At 36.7% G+C, this 17363-nt stretch overlaps 1 protein-coding gene and 1 pseudogene across 10 annotated transcripts in view; both read left to right on the forward strand.

Annotated features, from left to right (window-relative positions):
• Positions 1–333: 333 nt before the first annotated feature.
• Positions 334–1206, forward strand: LOC148864714 (3-ketoacyl-CoA synthase 4 pseudogene; annotated as a pseudogene).
• Positions 1207–1503: 297 nt separating this feature from the next.
• LOC148864715 (plastidal glycolate/glycerate translocator 1, chloroplastic-like) overlaps positions 1504–17363 on the forward strand; it is a 41457-nt gene continuing 25597 nt past the window's right edge. For 4 of the 10 annotated variants that reach the window (XM_088978533.1, XM_088978526.1, XM_088978535.1 and 1 more), the window contains exons 1-4: positions 1504–1619; positions 2442–2928; positions 13914–14165; positions 14258–14573. In XM_088978533.1, coding sequence (XP_088834659.1) covers positions 13935–14165; positions 14258–14573 — 547 coding nt within the window. In that variant the 5' untranslated portion in view covers positions 1504–1619; positions 2442–2928; positions 13914–13934. Of the gene's footprint in view, positions 2329–2441; positions 2929–13913; positions 14166–14257; positions 14574–17363 lie in introns of all 10 variants that reach the window. The other 6 variants (XM_088978534.1, XM_088978527.1, XM_088978529.1 and 3 more) reach the window with 4 other exon arrangements.

The raw sequence follows: 17363 nt of genomic DNA on the forward strand, positions 1-17363 counted from the left end.
TACCATCTTAATGATCTACTGTGTGTTTGCATTAATAATTCCTTTGTCCACAATTAATTTGATGGTTGGAAGCTTGGACTGAATTATAAGCTGAGGAACCCAGGATACGCACGGAAACCCTCAAAGAAGCTTCCAAATCTATGTGTGTGTTGTGTACCTAATTTTTTATTCACTCGGTAAAGAACTAAAGATCTCTCTCAGACTGGTTTTTTAATAATTTTTCAGTGAGCTGTTTTGAAGCTTGGTTTGCTACCTACATAAAAATGCATTTATTTTAATGATTTCACCGCTCAATTAGTGTTTAGAACCATTAGGCTCAGTCACCAATTCGCCATGGAAGGAGTGGGAGCTCAAGCCGCCGAAAATGGTGGTGTCGGTGTAGGAAGTGTCGTTCAAGCCCGACAGAGTCGGAGATTGGCTGATTTCTTACAAAGCGTGAACGTTAAATATGTGAAGTTGGGGTATCATTACTGGATGAAATATCTTGTCACTTTATTTCTTGTTTCGGTGATGGCTGTGACCCTGGTCCAAGCGTTGCAGTTGAAATCGGAGGATATCCTTGAGCTACACATGATTCACATCAGCTTGAGAAAAATGTGGTGAGTGTCGCCATTTGCTCTGCACTGCTTGTATTGGGTGCTACCATCTATTTCATGACGCGACCACACCCGGTGTATCTGGTGGACTTTTCATGCTACCTCCCTCCCTTAGACCTGAGGGTTAACTTCAAGGATTTCATGGAACACTCAAAGCTCATTGGGGACTTCTTCGCTCAAGTTCCAACGCAAGATCTTCGAGCGTTCCGAAATCGGCGAGGAGGCGCACGTCGCTGACGCGATGCACTACATTTCTCCACGGCCGATGATGGACAATGCTAGGGAGGAAGCCGAGTAGGTCATGTTTGGCACTCTAGAAAACCTATTCTCCAATACCTCCGTGAAGGCTAAGGACATTGGTATACTAGTCGTGAACTGTAGCTTGTTCAATACGACCCTTTCGCTGTCCGCCATGATTATCAACAAGTACAAACTAAGAGGTAACATTAGGAGCTTTAATTTGGGCGAAATGGGATGTAGTGTAGGAGTGATCACCATCGACTTGGCCAAGGACGTTCTCTAGGTTCACCGCAACACTTCTGTCATCGTTGTCACCACTGAGAACATCACCCATAACTGGTACTTTGGGAACAAGAAATCATCATCCTGAAGAATATGAGAGAAGAGGAAGAGATCGGATTTAGAGGGGTGTTGCAGCTGCCTCTGCTTCTTAGTTCGAACGGGAAGAAGATGAACAGTGTTCGAGAAAGGGTAAAATAGGCATTTTGAAGAAAATGTCATCTCTTTAACGTTTTCCGTATTGGTCATTAAGGGAGGTATTTGTTAATTTTATCAAAAATAAAGAGGAGATTTTTGCTAAAATGAAAGTATAGGGAGGTTTTTATGATTATTAGAAACTTTAAGGGAGGTTTTTGCATTTTACCCATTTTTTTATATATGTTTCCGTTTCTTCTCCTAGTTTCTTGCCATGGAGTTATAGGCATTGGGCCGGCTCTCGGAGCCAGTGAAGAAGCTCCCTGCCGAACCAGCTTCACTCAAGTTCCTAACACACCCACCTCTACCGTATTCCACATACTTAATCTATGGTTAACTAGTTATTTATCTTCTTTTAGTTGTGCTTATCTTTTGCGATTCTGAATTATTATATTTGTTAGAAGTTTCTTAGAAAGAATCAATATCTTTTGCGATTCTGAATTAATATATTTGTTAGAAGTTATTTATCTGCAACTTTTTTTTTTATCTGTTTTTGTTTCCTCTTCCGATGATGCTTTTGCTTGCCCATGGTGCGTTAGTTTTCTTTTTTTTCTTCTGTTCAAGGCTTAGACTCTGTGTAGAATAAAAAGTCTGAAGTTTCAAATCCTGATGTATCATTCCCTTTCAATCAGTAGTTCTATCGATCTGTTATTCGTTAGGTTTGCTTTACTTAAAATTGATACTGGCATGGAATTTGCTCTGATTTCAAGAGTTATATTTCCTGTTCTGTAAGTTAGATTTAATGGTCTTCTGGTTGGATCTTTTGAGACTGAGATGAGAAACATGAAGTCTATTTACTTGTTGGATGTCACTGAATTATGATCTCGGAGGCGATTGTTGGTGTGATACTCTCGATTCCCGATGTTCGTTTCATCTGCCTCCGCCCACCTCCGGCAACGTTGTTGGAGGCAGAGGCGGAGGCGGAGGCGGCGGACGGCGGTGAGCGGCGTCGCTGGTGAAAAGATTGCAAGAAGAAGATAAAGAGTGATTTTATACTTCATTATATTATTTTTAAAAAGTTAATCCATGTTTAAAATTTTTTTAAAAATATTATTTTATTGATATTAAGGCCCATAAATTATTCTTATATATTATTATCCTTAATTCTAACGATCTGAATGAATTTACCAGATGGTTAACCAAGTAAAACCACGACCCAGTGGGCTTTCCGGTTTTTGATCGACCCAACAATGCCTTGGGCTTGGATTGAGGCCGGAAGATATTCCCAATGCATGATGATGTTCCTGTGAGGCGCCCCGTGTGAGGAGCAGATCCCGTCTATGTTGCCACGTAAAGAATGGACACTTGATTACCGTCTTTGCCACGATGGTCGTTGCTTTTCATGCCCAAGTCGTCTGCAAACTGCAAAGCTTCGACGAAACCCATCGCCATTAGGCTTTTCATGCCCAAGTCGCCTGCAAATTGCAAACTTCGACGAAACCCATCGCCATTAGGGTTCTTCATTTAGATTGTCGGACGGATTGCTTCTCATTTATCAACTTGTAACGAAAAGCATAGGCTTTTCTAATCCCATCGATGTTGGAGTTCCGGACCTTTCTGACTCTGTGATAGCCTGAAATTTCACTTCACCATCGGGCATTTCTGCGACATCAAAAAGGTAACTTTCTATTCTTCTCATCCTATTTCCCCAATTTCATTGCTATGCATCTGTTATTTTTTTATTTTTTATTTTTTTTTCTGCATTTCTTCTTTCATTGGAGACATCTTGTCCGGGATATGGGTTCAGTTTGAAGCAGAGAGGATCTGGCGTTCTGCAAAACCCTAGGGGCATATTTGTCATTGTACTGTGCCTCATGCTTCTGCGCTGTTCCTGGATTCTTGGAAGTTAGTTTCTTCGCGGCTCAGTAGGCAAAATACCAAAAACACCCTTCCTTGTACTTGTAAAGTGTAAACTTGGGTGTTTTGGTCGAATTGAAGTTTTTTAAGAGTATTTTGGGGAATCTTATTTTAGGGCCTGGACTTTCGAATGCTCACACTTTATTACCTTAACTTCGAGAAATCTATATCTATACTACCTATAAAAGAGCAAATGAACCTTCTTTCTGTAATTTTCATTGGATGTTTTCTACCCATTGTCTAAGCATACAATGGGCATAAAGAGCGCATATGTCCTTTACTCTCACTATGGAAACTGCCCACTTATAACTGTTCAGAAACTGCCCATGAATCATAAATAATTTTGTCTTAGAGATAACTTCCACTTGCAAATGCAAGTGCACGTTTACTAGTATACATTTAAGCCCGAAACTGCTAAACTAAGTGCTTGTTCATTTGCATCATAGTTTTCAGGGCACCAAGGTGCCTAGGTGATGGATTTTTTATGTAGAAAACATAGATCCTAGGATAGTTCCCTAGGTATCATAACCACATTTCCTTAAGAATTATTCATAATTTTCATAAGAAAAGTATAGAATTCATGTTAAAGTATAGAAAATCAACATATTCATGAGAAGAAAAATAAGGAAAAGAAAAAAAAAAATATAGGGGCTGAACCCTTATTTTTGTTATAGGAAAAGAAGAAAAGAAAATGTGTTGATAAGTTCTTCCTTATTGGTTCAGGTTTTAAAGTCTTTGGGGGTTCAATACAACATTTAGCAATGTTTATATTGATTAAACCCCAACAAATAACAAAATAATAAAAAGAAATTAGTATATAAACACACAAAATGAATATTTTAGTTTAATAGTGCCTATTTTATAATTATACTATCAAAAAATAAAGAATAACAAAGCATTTTATAATACATAGTACAAATCTGTTTGGCGATTAGGCGAGGCGAGCCTCAAAGGGCGCCTTGTCGCCTAGGCGTCGCCTTGACAATTATGATTTGCATTAAAGCCCAATTTGGCCGATATGTGTCGAAATTTCAAACCTTGCAATAAACTCCCCTTTATGTGTTGCAATTTGCAAGTTTAATATTGGATCCTATTAGCATGGTGGCTTGAACCCCACTACTAGTCTCTTGAGCAAATTAAGAGCATAATTACATTGTGAAAAGCTGATCTCTAATTGTGGTCAACATATTTCAATCCCAAGGAAGTACCTCAACTTCCCTAAGTCGTTAGTATGAAACCCTTTAAAAAAAGACATAAGAGCATTAATTCCACATTTATCATCACCTAGAATAAAAGTAATATCGTCTATATAGATTATGAAGATGATTGGCCATAAGAAGAGCTCCGAGAAAACATCAACAAATTAAACTAGTATTTTTTTTTAACCCAAAGTATATTACAACCTCACTAAACTTACTAAACCATGCATTAGAGGAATACTTAAATTCATAGATAGCCTTTCTGAGATCATAGACCTTCCTAGACTCTCCTTGAGAAACAAAACTAGGGTGTTCTCCATAAACACCTTTTAAATGTAAATCACCATGCAAGATCAAGAAGGCATTCTTCACATCAATTTTTAGAAGTGGCTAGTTAGGTGATCATAGGGTGGGCTGAATTGGGCCTTGCACCTAAGATAAGGGCTATAGCTGAAGCCTAGCCTAGTCGGGCCTCGAGCTGGAAATATAATCCCAGGGCAGGGCTTTGGGCCTATGTCATTAAATACATTTTACTTAATATATAAAATAATTTATATTATATGACATATAAGATATGTATAATTTGTTATAATTTTTACAAATATAAAATACCACATATACTATCTTATTATGTATCATTTTATAAGATGAGCTTTCAAGCTCTCAATAGAGCTACTCATTATATACTTTATAGTGTATACCGAACAACACTCGATGCATTTCTTATTAGGTGGTAGCAAGACAAGTTCTAGTGTACCATTGTCATGTATGGTTGATATTTCTTCTTCCATCTAGCCTAGGCCAATGAAGCTTCCTAAGTAGAGGAATGGTTGCAGATGATGAAGATGAGATAAAGCTACGGTTAGTGTCGGCTATATAGGGGCAGTTTGGTCATTTTATTTATATTGGGAGTGAGGTGTAATGTTTGATTTGAATGATCTGTGTGATGTGTCCCACACTTTAAGTAGGGGACACATCTACGGATGCCTTCTACGGATGCCTCTGTGAAGGAGATGATGAGTGTCCCATGTAGTGTTTTAAAAGCGCAAGGCGTAAAAAATGCGCAAGGGTCAATTTGCGTCTGAGGCGCATGGCGAGGCGTGCGCCTTTTTGAAGAAAGGCACAAAAATACAAAAAAATGCTAAAAAATAAAAAAAGTTAGAAAATTCAAAAAAATATTAAACATAATATTAACAAAAAATATAAACTTAAATTTTAAAATAATGTTTTAAAAAACCTATTATCTAAAATTAAAATACATAAACATAAGTTGTAAAGCATATTCAAATGAGAATTTAAAAATAAAATCAAACATATAAAACATTTTCAAGCATGTAAAACCTCTAATCTCTTTTTTCATTCAATTGCATTACTTCAAGTAGCTAATGTAATGTAAAACATATTACATTCCTGATTCTACGAGCTGCCTTCGTGCCATGCTCCTCGAGGCAAGCCCAAACAAGCCCACGTTAGGTCTTAAATTCTTAGTATTCGCACAAAAAATAATGATTTTATAATTTTAATTGCTTTTTAAGAAGATATTTTATTAGGATGAATGAATGGATAACATTACCAAATTGGGGGTTCTCGGAGCTTTGGTTACTTGTTCTGTCTCTGAGTCGTCTTTCTGTTTTGGATTGTGAGTTGTGTTAGTTAAGGAAGCATCATTGTGTTCCCTTTAGTCCTAGGGTTGACAGTTGTATGTTGAGTTCTTTTTCTTTAGTTAATTCAGACATTTGGGGTTCAAATAAAATAGTGTCATATAATGGTTACAGATGCTAAGTAATTTTAATTGATGATTACTCAATGATGACATGACTTTACCTTATCAAAGAAAGGAGTGGGTTGTTTTCCATTTTTTTAAAATTTTGTACTGAGATCTACAATCAATTTGGTGTGCGCATTAAGATTCTTCATTTTGATAATGGCCGATAATACTTTTATACACCATTTCAGGAATATTTGGAACAACATGGCATTATCCATCAGACCTCATGTACCTACACCCCTCAGTAAAATGAGGTGGTTGAGAGAAAGAACCGCATTTTTTGGAAACTTCTCGGACCCTTTTGCATTATATGAATGTACCCAAATGTTTTTGGAGTGATGCTATGTTTACACCTTGCTTCCTTATTAACCGGATGCCCATTCCCATGCCCATCCTTGAAGGTCATTCTCCCTTCACCACTTTGTTTCCTATCTTGTCTCTGTTCCCTCTTACTCCCAAAGTGTTTTGGTGTGTGTGCTTTGTCCATAATCTTGGGCATGGAATGGACAAATTATATGCACGATCCACCAAGTGTATCTTTCTTGGATATTCTAAGACTTAGAAAGGGTATAAGTGTTACCATCCCAGTTCTCGCATTCCTTTATGTGTCCTGATGTTACTTTCTTTGAGTCTATGTAGGGGTGGATGCGAGCTAATCCAAGCTAAATAGCTAGCCATTTTATCTCAGCTCACTAAGGAAGTTTGAGGCTTGAGCTCGGTTCGAGCTAGAGTTGAGCTTGAATTCGACTCAAGTCAAAAGCTCATAAGCGCGTAAGCTTGAGCTCGACTATGAGCTAAATGTGTTATAAAAATAAAAGATTACATTTAAAAATATTTTTTATTTGATAGTTAAAAAATTAAGAATTATAATAATTACTTATTATTATATATAAAAATAAAATATTATATATATAACATTTTTATTTTATATATATTATTTTTTATGTATATATATATGTTTGTATACATATATACATATATGTAGAAGCTTGATTAGGCTTGCAAGCCTTACAAGCCGAGCTTTATTAGGCTCGAGCTTGGTTTAAACTGAGCCAAGCCGAGATCGAATAGCTCTTGAAAAGCTCAACTCATGGCCATCCTTAAGTTTGTTCCATGTTTTTTCTAGGTTGGATGTCTTTTCTTCTTCTTCTCCACTTCCTCTAGCAGTCCCGTTGAGGATCCCATTCCTCTTGTTCCAGTTGTGACCAATCCTTTGCCTCCAATGCAACTTCCTGTTGAACGACCACCCATCCGCCAAGTGTATACGCATCGACATGTACCGGCTCCTCCTCCAACTATTTCACTGTCGGCAGATCTGGTAGTTGTTCCCACACCAACCCCACCCTTGTCTCTGACTTTGATTTTCCCATTGTCTTGTGGAAAGGTAAACGCAGTTGCACCCTTCACCTCATTTCTAATTATGTTTCTGTATCTCACCTTCTTCCCATCGCCAGTTTGTTTTTATGTTGTTTTTTGTTTTTGTTCCTAAGGATGTCTAGGAAGCTCTTGCCTCTCCAAGGTGGTGCCATGCAATGGAAGAAGAACTCTTCACTTTGGCTCATAATCATATGTGGGATCTAACCACACTCCCTCCTGGTAAACATGTTGTAGGTTGTAAGTAGACCTGTTCATGGGTTGGGCTCGAGCTTAGCTTTTGCCAAAATTTGAATGGGGCCTGACCTGAAGCTCGAGGTCGACACGGTGTAAGTCAGGCCCAAAGCCCGACTTGTGAACAGATCTAGTTGTAAGTGGGTATACAATATTAAGTATTACCCAATGGTAAGAGCGGTTGAAAGCTTGACTGGTTGCCAAAGGTTACTCCCAAATGTATGGTATTGACTACATAGAGACCTTCTATCCTATTGCTAAGATTGGTTCAGTTCGTGTTTTGATATCTCTAGCCGTTATGTATACTTGGCCTTTGTTTTAGCTTGACATCAAGAATGCATTTTTACATGGTGATCTCCTTAAGGAGGTCTATATGGAGCACTGGGGTTTGTTGCTCAGGGGGAGGATGGTAAGGTGTATAGACTAAAGAAGGCCATTTATGGACTTAAACAGTCCTCCCGTGTGTGGTTTTGTAGTTTAAATGAAGTGGTAAAGAAATTTGGCAAGAAACAGTGTCAAATTGATCACTCAATATTTAACTATGATTCAGCTGTTGGGAAGATTTTATTGGTAGTATATGTAGATGACATTATTATTACTTCCAGACAAAGGTTTATTGGGGATAGAAGTAAGATCTAAGCAAGGTATTAATTTGTGTTAAAGGAAGTATACTCTTGATTTGTTGGAGGAGATAGGATTGTTGGGTGCCAAACCGGATGAAACACCTATGGAACCAAATGCCAAGTTGAGTAGTGATGCAGGTGAGGAGTTTGAAGATTTCGAAAGGTACAGGAGGTTGGTGGGTAAGTTAAGCTACCTAACCATTACTCGGCCAGATGTTTCATTTGCAGTTAGTGTGGTGAGCCAGTTTATGCAAATCCTTGGATTACACGTTGGGATGTAGTCTTAAGGTTTGTACAGTATTTGGAAGGAGTTCCTGGTTATGGCTTTTTATACAAGAGTGGAGGAAGCCTTGAGATAGAGGGATATAGAGATGCTGATTGGGCTGGTTCTGTATCTAAAGAAGGTCCACTACAAGTTATTGTACCTTTCTTGGGGGTAATTTGGTGACATGACACATACAACTTGTGAACTAGTGTGGTTAAGGAACCTCTTACAGGGGATGGGGGTACTCGATTGATACCCCTATGAAGCTTTATTGTGACAACTACGCTGCAGTCTACATCTTTTCCAATCTAGTTTTTCTTGAGAGAACAAAACATATAGAAATTGATTGTCACTTTGTGAGAGAGAAGGTACTCAGTGGAGTGATAAGTACTGCATATGTTAACACAGGAAGTCAATGGGCAGACTTATTCACAAAAGAATTGAGTCGTGGGAGAGTGGACTGCATATGTAACAAGCTGTGACTATATGACATATACAAATTAGCTTGAGGGGGAGTGTTAGTGTCATCTGTATAGGGGCAGTCCTTTTATTTATATTGGGAGTAAGGTGTAATGTTTGACTTGAATGATGTGTTTGATGTGTCCCATACTTAAGTAGGGGCATAATAGTAATTGTGTTTTATGTTAGTAAACTATAAATATATCAACCTAGCCGACTAGAGAGAGATTTTTCTCTCTTGCTCAAACCAGTTTTTTCTTCCCCTCTCTTCTCTTCTCTTCCTCTTCTCTCTTCTCTCTCATTCAATCTCTTTCTACTATTGTTCTTAATCTAATACTAGTGCAGATCTGAATTTTATCAGCCACAATTATTGTTTTGAATATCGTAATTGTATTGTAAGTCGTAGATAAAGTTGAATTGAATCAAATTGTGAATTGTATCATAAATTGAAAGACTATTTCTATTTTTTATAAAGTTCTCAAAAAATAAAGGCATATTAAAAGGCTGAATGTATATAGGCAAGTAACTTCACCCTATTTTTAATCTATCTACCATATATATACTTAAAACAATAGAATTTACTACTTATAATAGAAGCCTAAAATGATATAATCAAGTTTGACTTGGAAGTCAAATAAATCCACATACAATGGCTCTTTAACCTACATATGATGGAAAATTAACTCAATTTCTGGTCTTAAATAACATAAATAAATCATTTTCTAGCAAGGGTTCTAAAAAAGTCTCCCTTGACAAAACTAAATATAAACAAAAAATAACAAAGTACAGAACTGATTCTTAATTGAATTTATTTGAATCACAGTTAATCATAGAAATCATATAAATTGTAGGATTTGTGAATCAAAACTTAGGATTCAAACAAAAAATCATAAGATTTTTACAGAAAAGGATTCAGACATAAGATTCGAATTGAAACCCTTGAGATTCATGATTCAAATCATGAATCATACCATAAGTCATAAGATTTTCACAATATTCTCACAATTTAGTAAACATTATTGAGTGTCTTATTCTCCTAGAGTCGATGATCATGTGTCTAAGAGTCATTTTAATTAGTGCGTTAAGATGTTTGTGGTCCCATGCTTATTACTTCTTATATGGGATATCTGATATTGGTATTTTGTTACTTTTGTAGATGATTATCTCTATAACATAAATATGCTTAACAAAAGATAGTTCTAGACTATGATACCCAAATACCTATACATGCTGAACATACCAATGCTGGATTTGATAACTGATACTACATTGGAGACTTCTAAATGTACTTTATAGCATTGACAATTTTAAAATATGTAAAATGGTATTCTTTAACAAATTATAATATAATAAAAAATCTATACGATAGGAATTTAATTAAATTTGGCAAGACAAAAGTCTTGAAAACAAGCCAGATCTTGATGTTATAACCAATCATGTGATTATTTATCAAATTCGGGGAGGGGGATTCTGATTTGTCAAAGCCCTTCCGGTATATTGTCTTTCCAGCAGAATAGTTTTTTCCTTGTGGAATAGACCCTCTATTTGAATAAATCCAAAGAGGGAATGATCAAATGGTGATATGAAGACTGTAGTGAGCAGAATTGTTCAATGTCTGATGATTTTGAGGTGTCCTTATGGTTGTGATGCTTGAATTAAAATTGATGAGTAATTTATGGCAATTGTTATGTGATCTAATGGCTGAGATGCATTGTGAAGTGTGACAAACTGAGTTTTATGAGGTACAGTGGCTGGGCCTGGGCATATGAAGCTGTGAAATGTGGATTACTGATTGAGTTTGTATATACTATTTGTGACTGCCAATCAACTATATAATTAATACTTTGGTTTGTGCCTTAAGTATTTGTAGAATAGGATGGATACGTAGGCATCATCCAAGCTGTCATCTGATTTTTTCTTTATTTAGATGGCATCCATTAAGTTGACTGGTGAGAACTATGCTGAATGGGTCAGTAAAAGGAACTTATTTTTTAATGTAAAAGGGAAACCTAAATATTTGTTTTGAAGAAAAGCCCAAATCTGAAATTCTAAATGGATACAAGAAGATTCACAAATCAGAACTTGGTTGTGGAATAGTATGGAACCTAGGATATTTGGTTTTCCTTGATGCCACAATGGATATTTGGTTTACCAACCAATTTCACCTGATGTAAGGGTTGTGACAAAACAAAAAGATGAATTTTTTATCTGGGAAGATTCTTATTTGGCCTCAAGGCGATGTATGAACCAGTTATAGCTTTGATCTTAGGAAGCCCAGAGGTGCCATTGTTACCAAATATTTCCTTCCAGGATTCAAAAGGCACCATTATGTAGACATGCTAGCTTTGATAGAGGGAGTAATGTGGAACTTTTCATGGAGGTAGAGAAAGCACATGTGGTGAATGTAGTGGTGGTGGAAAAACTCCAAAACATGGTTGTGGGAAGGATACTCTGTCTTGCACATATTGTGGGAGAAAGGGCAGACTATTAATTACTACATGATGTTCATGGTGTCTGAATACACTCTGATAGTGGTACTATGTGTTAAAACAACCTGACCTTCAAAGAGCACTATAAAGAGCAAGAAAGAGAGATGAATAAAGGAGAAGAAAGAACAGGTAGAGAGAAAAGGAATGATCATATGAGTCAAAAAGTTCTAATCTCTCCCATACATCCCACCAACTATATATATAATAATAAAATGATAAGGTGTCTTAGTTACATGGACCATACTAAAGAGAAGAAAATGACCACTCTGGTACTTTTAGTAAATAGATTATTAAAGGACTAAACTACCCTCTTTTAGTAATTGATAATGATGTCCCTGTTAAATAGGCAATGAGAGAAGAAACAAAACTGACAGGAAAAGAGATGTACTATCCTGAAGGGATGATGAGAGGACTACATTATCAGACTTCAGCAAAATCCGGGTTGGGAAGGGATTTTTTTGTATAGTGCAAATTTCTATCCTTTTTCTTGAGTGGGTTTTTGATCTTGTTTTCAAGCCCCTGCTTGTACATTTTCTCATGTACATCCTTCCCTCCTCTTTCGAATGAAAGTTACCTTTTCTCAAAAAAAAAAAAAAAAAGATAAGAGAACCACATAATGGCATGGGTTTAACAGAAGCCAATATAGCCCTTTAGAACAGTCATGAAATTTTCAAATGATGTCCATTTTATTATATATGCAAATAATTCCTAACAGTGACCATCAAGTATCAACTGTTAAGCCATTATAACAGGGCCCCATTATTAAAACCAAAAAGCCTATAGCCTTATCCTTCCTAATAGTAAGATGAATCCATATTAACTAAAATACAAGGGAGCTTCAAAATGATAACTATTTAATAATCCTAGAAAAGAAACAAAATGTAAGGTTCTTTTCTTTAAAGAGTAAAGACATAAAGTATAATGTATAATATTATAAGTATAAAAGGGCCTGTAAGGTTCTGAAGGAAATACTCACAGAAAGATTATTGCAAGAACAGAATAGTTTTTGTCTAACTTGTTCTGATCAAAAGAAGCTGTCTTTTCCAGTTGATCTTGCTGAGAAACCTCCCTGCCTATTTAGTTAACATAAAAGTCATAAACAAATAAATTAATTTTAACAGAAAAAAATTCATAATCAGAAAAGCAAAATGAAGAGTTAATTCAAGGCGGTGATTCAATCAACTTGCAATTAGATAAAACTGAGAAAAAAAAATTCAACCTTGACACCCTCATCAAAGAATGACAGCGTGGATTGGTCCTTGCTCTTGGATCGGACACCTTAAGGGATGCACTTCCTGATATCAGATATAGAACTTAAAGCTCAACCAAAGAGTTAGAAAAAGACACCTGAGAAGGATGACTAGGGTACATGGGGAAGTTAGAGAGAAATTGAATGAATTAAACCACCTGAATGCAAGCTAGCATAGAGAAGTAGTTGGACTTGCAGAATTGAATCGGCACACACACACTGCTTCAAGTTAATAAAATATTTTCATCACCATTAGCAGATGCAGCAACCAGAGTCTGACATGGAATTTGGTAGTGCTGGCTTTGACAGCCTGGAGCAATTTCTTTCTGATCTCGTTGGAGTAAATATGAAGATTCTGGGCCCCATCATCTTCAGCTGAGGCGGTGATGGTGGCTGAGAAGGTGGAAGTGGCTACCTTAGTGACATGCATCCATAACACGTTGTGAGATAGAGAGAGTAGAGATAATTGGATTGTGAAGGTTGAATTCATCATCATGTGGATTGGTTTCCAATAGATGATCAGATTGTGAGGGTTGAGCTTGTTGCCACCAATGAAGGAGAAAGGAGAAAGTAGAGGCAGGGTCAAGGGTTTGGGGTTTCTCTTATGTGGAGAATAGCAATAGATTAGGTAATGGGAAATTTTGTCCAGAAAAATGCTGAAAATATCTCTGACAGTGTTTAAAGGAGAGATATCCTCAGAAAGATTCAGAGTTTTCTTGATCATCAGAGGGTGGGTATGTGAACAACATGTAACTGCTGAAAAGAAACTTTTTCAGTGATAGGAGGTTTATCTTATGCCAGTTACGTAGGAAATTTTGAAATTCCTGGGAAAATACGGACATATTCTTTTTCTAAAAAAACTTCCTGGGAAAATATATACCAGCTATTTGTTTTCGGCTTCAAATATACCAACTATTTGTTAAGTGGGATAGAACTTGATATTGATTTAAATAGCTTTTTATATCCAGAAAAATAAATCTAGAAATGGTTTCTCTCCCAAGAGCATCTCAGACTCTCCATCTCTTTCCATAGTAGTTACTTCTATTAATTCCTTGTTACTTCTCTGATGTCCCAATTACTCAACAGGAACCCGCAGAAAGTCCCACAATGTCAGTAGCAAGACTTGACAAGACTGCAATGAAGATATCAGCCGATTTCAATGGCAATCCAGCTTCACATAAATGGCCCCAAGGACGGGGAATCCAAACTCCCATTAGAGCTACTGGTGCTGGTTCCAGGTTCTTGCAAGTGGGTCATGACGAACTAAGATCTCATCGTCGAGTTCCAACAAAACCTATGGGTGCAAAGGGTGAAAATATTCCTGTTAGATTTCAAAGTGTGAGTGATGATTTTCCTGTATTTATAGAATGTTTGGTTTATGTTTTCCACATTTTGTGTATTTTTTCATTTGATGGTGAGCTGCCTGCCAGGTTTTTGGAATTATGCATCTCATCATTTCACTTGGGATTATCCTGGTGATGGATAAATTCCTGAAGCGAGCCTTTGTAGCTGCTGCCATCAAGTTCCCAAGTGCCCTTTTTGGGATGTTCTGTATATTTTCTATTCTGATGATTCTTGATTCTGTTGTGCCATCAACTGCGATGAGTTTGGTAAACTTCTTTGAGCCAGCAAATATGTTCATTCAGAGGTGGCTCCCACTGTTTTATGTTCCCTCATTGGTGGTTTTACCTCTCACTGTAAAGGATATCCCTGCAGCTTCAGGAATTAAGATCCTTTTCATCCTAGGTGCTGAATTCTACCTTGTTCTTTGTGTTTTAATCCTTTTGAACTTATGGAATTTACTCAAAGTGTTAAATGGGAATGTTGTACTGCAAACCAGTTTCCCCTTTTTGTGTGTGTTTATGATGTTGTTTTCTTGGAATTTGATGGATCTTTTACACCATTCAATTGTCTTTGTTTTTTTTTTTTTTTTGATAAATGAATTTCATCAAATTTCATTAGAATCAAAGGATAACATCTGTTGCAAGCATCCCAGTGGGAGGTGCAAGGTGCAGCCTCATTCTTTAACAAAGAAATACAACAGATTTACAAGCATCTCATTCAATTGGCTTTGTTGATAATTTTTTTTTTGGTTAGGAACAATAATAGTTCTAAAAATATAATCCTCCTGACTGTAAAAAAAATGTCTGCACTGTAAACTGTAGAACTAATACACCCTCTTTGTTGTGTTGCTATGTTTCAAATCCTCATAATCACACTATAATTCTTTCTACCATTTGCACAAATTATCAAGGCATCCTGATCACAAGAAACCCAGCATCACCATTACCATACCTAAAAAGAAGAATACATAAAAAACCATAATGGTTTGCATCATATTCATCCAATAAATCATAAAACTGTTAAAATGCCCTTGCAAAACATAGTCTCTTCCTCATAGACTCTGTCTATTCAAGCTGAAAGTTCCGATCAACAATTTGCAGCTTCCTCGTGATAACTCCTAATTGTTCCTTTGGTGATCCTTTCTTGCACATAATTTCTCCAACTAGATTTGTTAACTGTTAAAAAATCTGATAATGATTGATAAAAGTAAAGATGAACAGCAGCAAAAAAATGGAAGAAGAAAGAAGGAAGAGAGGAAGAAGAAGAGAAGAGAAAGTTGGAGGAGAAATCACTCAAAATTGTGGGTTCATTGATGCAGCGCACCATCTTTTATATTAACTGATATAAAAGAAGAGGAAAGCTGCAATCATTCCCCTGATCAGGCGAAAGCATCATCATCGTGATCCAAGCCTTATCCCAATTATATGAGATTGGATACATGAATCCTGTTTTGCCGGTCTGAAATCATTTCTTACTACTTCTACCCATGTCCTTTTTGGTCTACCCCTTGCCCTTCTAGCCCCTTCAATTTATAACAAATTACTTCTTATGGGTGCTGTTGATGGTTTTCTATGCACATTACCAAACCATCTTAGGAGCCGTTTGATAACAGCTGGAGATGCTGGACTGAAAAGCTTATTGCTTTGTCATTTAATGAATAAGTTTTTAAGGAGGTTGTGGGCTCCTTAATGGCTGAAACTGAAGTTGGGTAGATCACTATACCCTTGAAAATTTTATTATTTAATTATTTTAACAACTAAAAGGCAAAGCCGTAAGTTTTTCAGTTAAGCAGTTATCAAATAACCCCATAGTGTACTTTCTCTCATTTTATCACCTATTGGAGTCGCTACAAAGTTCCTAAGAATGACTTCATTTCTGATCCTATTCTTTCTGTTTTTTCTACTCATCCATCTTAGCATATGCATTTCTTCCACATTCTTTTTCTGGACATGTTGTTTCTTGACTGCCCAACACTCTGCAGATCAGGCAGAAGCAATAAAGAAATAAAAAGAAATAAGGCTTATAAGGCCCATAAGCTCAATAAACAAATAGTCCAATAAGAAATAAAATGATTAGACAAACAGCAAGACATGGCAGCTAATATGGACCATTATCATTATCAACTCAACTAAACAAAGCCTCATCCCAACTATATGGGGGCAGCTAAGTGAATCCTGTTCCACCATTTGTTCTTTTCAGGCCATGTCCATTGTTAAATTATGGGCCCTTGAATCATTTCTCAGTACTTCAAACCATGTTCTTTATGGCTTGTTTAGCTCGTCTAGACCTTTTAACTTGGATTAGATCACTTCTTCATACTAGCAGATGGTGTTCTATATGCATGTCTGAAAAAGGCCAATACCTCAACGTTGGTCCCAGCTATCTGGGGTCTTGGAAGGGGTAGACTGGGTACAGTCCTAACCTTAAGCATTTTTACCCATAATGCGGGGACCCTCAGATAAACGTTCCATATACATGCCTAAACCATCTTTTATTCATGTTAGTCTACTTGCCCTCATTTTATCATTTATCAAGGATACTTCCAGATTCACATAGATATGGTTTTACCACTCATCCATTTCAATATTTGTATATCTATGCTGTTAACTTTGCTCTAAATCATCGAATGGTTGTTTGAATAAAATGTATTTTTGTATTCTCATTTGCTTCTTATAACATGCTTCTCCGGTGAAAGCCATCAGGTCTCAGTTTGAGTATCATGTAGCTAATAGACTTCCTGATTAAACTAGTTCCTATGTTTTATCTTGCATGTCCCCGTTGATTGTTTTTACATGTATGCATAACCATGCAATGAATACTGGAACTAGTGTTTGATAAATGGAAGATGATGGACTTTATTTAAGTACATCAAACTGGATACAATGATTTTATGAACTTTCAAAAAGTGTCTATACAAATAGTAATTATCATGCTAGTTTAGATTTTAGAACATTAAATAGACGTGGACATTTTTTACCAGAGACAGTCTATTAAGAAGAGGTTTGCAGATCCAGGATCTGTCATGTGGGATGTCTGGGAGGCTCCCAGAGAGCGTATACCATCTCTTCATATACTGTTCTGTCACTCAAAGATTGTGGGGGCACTTGCTGGAGTCGACTAGACTCTTCTGAGTCATGCCACACTCTTTTATTGATCTATTATTGAGCTGGCAGCAGCAAGGCATGTGTAGAA

Source organism: Nelumbo lutea, chromosome 3, assembly GCF_056320005.1.
Source record: "Nelumbo lutea isolate HS-2025 chromosome 3, American lotus-T2T, whole genome shotgun sequence".
NCBI lineage: Eukaryota > Viridiplantae > Streptophyta > Magnoliopsida > Proteales > Nelumbonaceae > Nelumbo > Nelumbo lutea.